This window comes from Mytilus galloprovincialis, chromosome 2 (genome assembly GCF_965363235.1).
Source record: "Mytilus galloprovincialis chromosome 2, xbMytGall1.hap1.1, whole genome shotgun sequence".
NCBI classification, from domain to species: domain Eukaryota; kingdom Metazoa; phylum Mollusca; class Bivalvia; order Mytilida; family Mytilidae; genus Mytilus; species Mytilus galloprovincialis.
In genome coordinates this window covers 76,318,886-76,326,343 of record NC_134839.1, presented here as the reverse complement: position 1 = coordinate 76,326,343, position 7,458 = coordinate 76,318,886, and the positions used below count along the sequence as shown (strand labels likewise).

General features: G+C 31.1%; 1 protein-coding gene across 1 annotated transcript; it reads right to left on the bottom strand.

Moving 5' to 3' along the window:
- Positions 1 to 339: 339 nt before the first annotated feature.
- Positions 340 to 6,859, bottom strand: LOC143064423 (uncharacterized). Its single transcript, XM_076237239.1, has 7 exons — positions 6,607 to 6,859; positions 5,885 to 5,981; positions 5,383 to 5,551; positions 4,327 to 4,877; positions 3,481 to 3,858; positions 2,733 to 2,848; positions 340 to 2,185 (listed from the first exon to the last, which is right to left on the bottom strand). Exons 2-7 carry the CDS (start codon positions 5,976 to 5,978, stop codon positions 1,835 to 1,837), a joined length of 1,659 nt encoding a protein of 552 aa, XP_076093354.1. The 5' UTR covers positions 5,979 to 5,981; positions 6,607 to 6,859; the 3' UTR covers positions 340 to 1,834.
- Between the last annotated feature and the right edge of the window lie 599 nt (positions 6,860 to 7,458).

Genomic DNA, 7,458 nt, shown 5'->3' with positions numbered 1-7,458 from the left:
ATCTTGGTTTGTTTGTTTGTTATTGTTTTAATTATTATAAACGCGTCTCCGTCAGTCAAGGTTGTTTCCCGTTTGTCGAGAAATAAATGCTCTTGTTGAAATTTAAATGCTTAGATGCAACACGAAATCTTACACAAGGTTTGTGGTGTATGGAACTTCATTTGGTATTTAGAAGAATCAGACATATTTCATACTGTTTTGTTGTCAAATAGCAGAATTTTCTTTCTAAACCCTTTTTAAAAATTATGTTAGAGAACATGCTAGACACACTGACTGTCATTTACAAAGGAAGGTGGAACTGAGGTTAGTTTTACTTTAAATAAACAACTCCAAAACTCGTTTTCAAATTGAATATTTTATTTGGATTTCAAAATCATACAGAATTTGTTAGAGAATTTCTTTCGTAATATACAGAAAAAACATTAACTTCACATGCATCATGTTTACAAATTATACATATAATAATAATGTATTTGCTGTAAAATCATCAGTATTTCTTACCTTTAAACAAAAATTAATTAAGTTGCATTGAAAAGGTCATAAAGTAAAATTTAAAAAATACAGAACTCCGAGGAAAATTCAAAGTCCCTTGTCAAATGGCAAAATCAAAAGTTCAAACACATGAAACGAATGGATAACAACTGTCATATTCCTGACTTGATTATAAATCATATCGCAAACTCTAGCTGATATTTTGTATGGCTATCAGCAGAGTAAACGACATCGTAGCAGACAAACGCGCATCTGGTGCAGCAAACTTAGTACCATAAACACAGTATTCGCCAGAATTTCAATGAAAATAACACTTTACAATGAAAATGAGACTTTAACAATTTTCTGCGACCGAATTGCTTTCCTATAATATTTACCGTCATTATGAACACTCAAATAAAAAAATAAAAACATTTAAAATTTAAAAAGTCGGACATTTCCAGAACAAAACTCTGGAATATCTTTGGCGAACCCGTAGAAGAATGATATAAGTGAAGATTTTACAAAAACGACAAATAACAGTTTTTAATGAACATTAATATTAATTGAGTATAAGAACTCCTAAATACATAAAGTTTTTTTATAATTACCAACAGCCCTTTTTTATTAAGAGAAAGAAATAATATGGGGTTACTTTACTTATTATTTTTAATATGAAAACGAAAATGAAGCCTTACATATTACAAGCATTCCGATGAATACATCAAAAACATGCGTTACAAATTACCTATCTATATCAATAATATAAGCATCTCATGCTCAATAGAAAACACATATTTGAGATAATCCTTAAATGTTTTAAGAATAATAACCATTTGTCATGTAACGTAAACTTATGGGAATAAACTCATCATAGATACCAGAATTGAAATTTAATATTTACGCCAGACGCGCGTTTCGTCTACAAAAGACTCATCAGTGACGCTCGAATCCAAAAAAGTTTAAAAAAAAAGTCAAATAAAGTACGAAGTTGAAGAGCATTGAGGATCAAAATTCCTAAAAGATGATCTTTGTTCTGATGAATAAAACGTTTTAATAATGATTATAACTGCACTAACTTTGAGCTTTGTGATGTTTCAGAACTGCTTAGTTTTATTCCATTATTGGTATGTTTTGAACGTGTTGCACAATTTTCAACAACAATCTATTTCTAAAGTGTATAATTAATCAATGTGTCACACAATTTCAAAATCCTCAAATATCAACATAATACAGTGGTTAAACTACAGCACTTACAAACACAATATTTTAAGGAATTGTTTAGCGGAATACTAAAAAGCGTTACCGCCATATAGTCTTTTCAAATTAAGGGCATTAATATGACACCCTAGGAATAAAGAGATCATACCATGACGGATATAGCAACTATTCCCATATACATTACCATAATGACGACACCCCAAACTGCCCCATACACTACAGCAGAAGAACTAGAATTTTCACTTTTCAGAAATTCTGATTTAACATTATGAAATTCTGGAGTTTGTGCAATATGAACAGACGCAGAGTCTTCATCACTCTGCAAAATGTCCCAGAGTTCATCACCTAGTATAAATCCAGAATGTTTTATGTCCCGAATATCAGGAAGCATGGAGGTCCCGAATATCTTGTTTTCTTCACCTATTTGAACTGTAATATAAGCTCTTGAGTACATCCCATTTTCTGGGTTCAGACTTTTCTTGTCATAGTGAACCTGTAAATTAAAAACAATCGTAGTTAGTATAGTAGTTAGAGTAAATAGTTTAGAATGCAGTTCTTAATTCGAGATTTTGAAAATCTAAACATCCCTTCAATATCACCATTTTGTTGAATATTATCTATATGTTTAAAAAAATCCCTAATTATCACATTTATATCATCAAAGAGCCCATGACAAGAATATGAACAGTATATGGTATAATCATAATTGGGCCATAACTGAACTCAAACATGTGTAAATCCTACGGAACAAAGCTCAAAAACTGCAACAGTATGTTTTGATCTAAATGCCTTATGCCAAACTGTAGATTACAGTGAAAGTTGCCAAAGGAGATAATAATAATTATGAACAATGAAGTATGGAAGCAACGAAAATGCGGCGTTATATTCCCAATTTGTAAGTAGGCTGAGAATAATACATGTCTTTATAGGTAAATTAAAGTACTTTGGTCCATAATAATTCACAACAAGACAAGGTTAAAAAAAGTTAAAATAGATATAAATGAGACACTAAATGGTCCAACCAAAACGATATAATGTACCTTCTTAATCACATATTCGTGGTCCATATACTGTCTGTATTTTATCACATCACTTCCTGTTTGTAGATCTAACTCCTTTATGGCTACCATGGCAACAAGTGCTCCTCGACCACAATCTGAAATTACATTAAATTATTGAAGTTTCTGTCTTTCCTTTTTACTAATGAATACTTACTCCTATCTAGCTTTAACTGAACATATGACTGTCTTACAATTGTTTTACAATTGTTTACACATGTTCTAAGTCAGAAATCTGATGTTCAATAGTTGTTATTTGTTGATGGGGTTCATAAGTGTTTCTAGTTTTTTAATATAGATTAGACTGTTGGTTTTCCTTGGAGCCTTTTATAGCTTGCTGTTCGGTGTGAGCCAAGAATCCGTGTATTAGACCGTACTTTGACCTATAATTGTTTACTTTTATGTTGTGACTTGGATGGAGAGTTGTCTTATTGGCTCTCATACCTTATCTTCATATATGTAGAAATTTAGGTAAATAATTATCACAGCATATTACAGATTTTTCTTACCAGTTTATGTAGAACACATACCCGGTAAAATAAAAAAAATACGTCATCATACTGGTAAAAATTCACCACATAGTTTGAGAAAATATCTTCAAATAATTTATATGTCTGTATTTTGAACTTTTGTGTTGTATGGGTTGGAGCAGTTTGCTCTAGTTTACAATGTTTGGTAATTTCTTTTAACAATTATATAATGCTTTAATAACTAAACTCTTTAAACCTACCATGTTCTAAGATAGTCCTTTCGTTCATACAAGACGGACAGTAAAAATGGTAAGAATGGCATGCCTCGTATGATTTAGCTTTTATATGTTCACATGGTACATCGGCCTGTCTCCTCTTCCGCCAGTTTGTCATTCCTTGTGCCATTCCAGGCTGCATGTCGGGAAAGCCTTGTGGTTCCTGAAATTGTCCATTTTGTTGTTGTGGAAACTGTACATTGTTTGATAGTTGATTCTGTTGTCCAGAAGTCCACATTGATTGTCCATCATTCACAGCTTGTTGTTGGTTTAAGTTGAATGGTTGAGGTATCATATCCATATCAGCACTGGGAATTTGATTATTTGTGTCCATGATGGTTTGATTTGGCAAGTCTGTGGCAGCTAAGGGAAGAAAATGAAAACAATTTGTCATATAGCTAGAATAAGACTTACTAAAAATAATACTAGTATTTAAGTTGTAAACAAACTTACGATAAGATTACTTTTCTATATTTTTGGTAGCGCTATACAATATTGCTTTATATTTTTTTTTAGATGAAATTGGGTCGGCTGTACCGTTTTGTTTGTTCATTGAACTTGGAATGATACTTTGTATGATATTGTCTCCAGTTTCAATAATTATCTTTCCTTGATATCTACGTTGTGTCATCGTTACTACTTATACACTACTAAAAAAGTATAATTGAAATAGTTTGGTATCAAAAAGAAATTTTCATTTATCAATCGGTACAAATTTAAACCCAACCCATTATTGGTTTATACTTATAGCTTGCATTATATTTATGATTAAAAAATAAAGGAATTTTGTCAAGTTTAAACAATGCTTGAAATTTTGAATAGGTTTTATACCTTGTTTCCAAGCGGTTCCTGCTTGCACCCTTACAACTCCAACAAATCTGCCAACAGCTGACTTTAACCTTGATAACGTATTGCCCATTGCCTTCATGATAGATGGTAAATTTTTCTTCAGCATTTTATTACTGTGAATAACATGAGCTCGTATTCCATTAAATGCTGGGTCACTCATTGTTTCTGAAATCTGACCAGCGGCCTGATCTGCCATGTCTTCTACAGCATTTATATCAATCTTTGTATTCATAGATGCTAAGTTCTGTTCTATTTTCGGTAATAATTCTGGTAATTTATTCACAGCTTGACCTAGATTTTTTTGGAATACCTTCATTCCTTTTTTCATTTTTTCGATTATTTCCTCCCCTTTAGGTTTTAATTCTGCTGGAACATCTTTCATTATATTTTTTTCTGCAGTTTCTTTAATTTCTCGTATTTCCTCTTGAACAACAGTTGGGGTGCTTAAAAAATCTACTCCAGGTATTTCTTTTTTATCAAATTCGTCTTTAATATTTTGTAAATCTTCTGATGACAGTTGGCATTGCTTTCCTCTACAATATATCAAACACGTACACAATATTTTTAAGACATTGTTCTTTGATCTTTGGCAACTGATTTATTGTGTTTGACTAATTAATTTGTTACAATATATTTCGATGGTAAAGATTGTTCATGCCACTGTGATACATGTAGATGCTTTGTTACAATATATTTCGATGGTATAAATATTGCATGGGATAAATGCTTTGTTACAATATATATTTTGATGGTATAGATTTTGCATGGGATAAATGTTTTGTTACAATATATTTCGATGGTATAGATTTTCCATGTGATAGAACTATGCCACAACAGGTAACAATACAATCGCGCGAGTTTAGTTCATTTAAATTTCATTAACATCCGTATTTAAGGAAACGTTCGCAAAGCATCGGATCGTTTCTAAGTGAGAACACAACACAATTGAAGTGAGACAAAAAAAACAGAAATTTCATACTCATTAATTCGTTAATTATTTTGAATATACAGTTGTTACTTAAATGGTACAAGTTTTACCTGTTTTCACATTTCTTGACCACACACTGTTTACAAGCCTTGGCCGTAGACGAAACATTTAATAGACATGCCTTATGACGGTTGACCAACTCGTTCCTTTCTAATTGGATCTTGTCAGTTTCTTCAGTTAGTTTCTCGAGTAGCCTCGCTTTCACTGCCACATTCAATACTGAAATTATATATTTTCAGTATATAGTTTTTACTGAACTTAATTTAAATTTAGGCAATATCAAATTGGACTGATATTCAGCTTTGCAAAAGTTCATTTTCGTTAATTATTTTCAAAAAATATATTTTATATTAGACACAAGTCCATCGTTATCAATTGTATTTATATACCAAACGTCTATGCGTTATGACAGAGAACCTAATTTCTTTGATCATTTAACACTCGTGGTATTTTTATATTGTTGAACTATGAAACGGACCCTAATAATTATTTTAAGTTGTCCAAAATCCATTCACATTTGAATTATGCAAAAAGAAACGTATATATACTTACATACAAGTTCTTTGGGCTTTAATTCGTCGAGATGGACTTCAGAATGACAATATACAATGCACAGGGAAAATGATAACACCAACAAAAGATTCATTTTCTACAAAAGCAATCATCATTTAAATGTTAAATCATAGAGGAGTTATGTACGATTATTCACTGACAGGAGAAAGCATATACCATTCACTAATCAAATATTCAAGTTTCGTTTTCGCAGGTCCAGAGAAATATTCAGATACTTCTGTATATCAAATGTTTTAAAGAGGTGAGACTCGAATAAGATATCTTTTTGTTAGTTTTTTTTTTTGTTGTTGTAATAGTTAGGTACCAGGCTTATAATTAAATACACCAGATGCGCGTTTTGTCTTTATAAGACTCACCAGTGACGCTCCGATCAAAATAGTTATAAAGCCAATCAAGTACAAAATTGAAGAGCATTGAGAACTTAAAATTCCAAAAAGTTGCGCCAAATACGGCAAATGTAGTCTATGTCTGGGCTGAGAAAATCCTCAATATTTCGAAAAATTTATACTTTTGTTAATTTATCAGTAAAAATTACCACATAATGTAATCTGCAAATCAGTTTGTCGAAATAATTCATAGTTAAAATTCATATAAAATATTTTCTTAGAATTTCTGATACAGGAAAAATTACAATAGTTATGACAAAACATGACCATGTGAACAAACTCTATAAAATGTACAAATCTATATAAGTTACCTACCTAAGTTATTAGTGATAATAAAATCAAACGCTCTTCTCCATGGCTCAATCAGATAGAATAAGGAAAAACAATTAACAAAACCAAAATTAGAAAACTTTTAAGAAGTAAACAAGTAAACAACAACTAAATCCTCAGCAATAGAGTTAAATTACATGGCACGATATTGGAAATCCTATTTTGACTTCCTAGAGTAGATGATTGATTACGGAAGGCGATCAAATGTTGTATGGTCTATGGGTGATAGTTATAATGAAGTTGTAGATGTGTTAGCCTCGGGCCATCATATATTTTGTCCTTAGATGTGTTATAAACATGCACTTTTCTTAATGATTGATATATTTATAGACGCCTGTTTGAAACGTAGATTTATGATTGGTTTCCGAATTAAAAATATGAAAGAAATACCCTACTACCAGAGTTACATTGTTTTGAAGGAGTTCCAGTATAAAAGTCTAAATACTTGAATAATAATAATATTGATGATTACTACTTCTGTGGAGAAAGACTTTCACATACGGGAAAATAAAAAATAAAATTTCTTTATGCTTTTAAATTAGTTTTCTCATTCGTGCTAGTCAAATATAAAGAAACTATTCCAGTTCTATCGGAACTATATGATTATGTATAAACTATTTATTCATATACGTTCGAAGACATGAGAGGTTCAAACATTGCAGATCATTACATGACACAATTATTGTCGTTGGTCGTTATGTGCATGTAATATTTCATGGTATGTCTGGAGGTATTTCGCAGGCTTGTTTAACGGAAATGTTTGATGTAAAGTTTTTATCTGTAACGATTAATTAATAAATTCATTCAGAAAAATATGTGTACATTATAATTGTATTA

Excerpts from the sequence above, each read along its gene's own strand:
- LOC143064423 (XM_076237239.1), bottom strand. The coding sequence starts at position 5,978 with ATGAATCTTTTGTTGGTGTTATCATTTTCCCTGTGCATTGTATATTGT. Across the intron at positions 4,878-5,382 it reads GTCAAGAAATGTGAAAACAG|AGGAAAGCAATGCCAACTGT; the intron begins GTAAAACTTGTA and ends GATATATTGTAG. Across the intron at positions 2,849-3,480 it reads AAGGACTATCTTAGAACATG|ATTGTGGTCGAGGAGCACTT; the intron begins GTAGGTTTAAAG and ends ATGTAATTTCAG.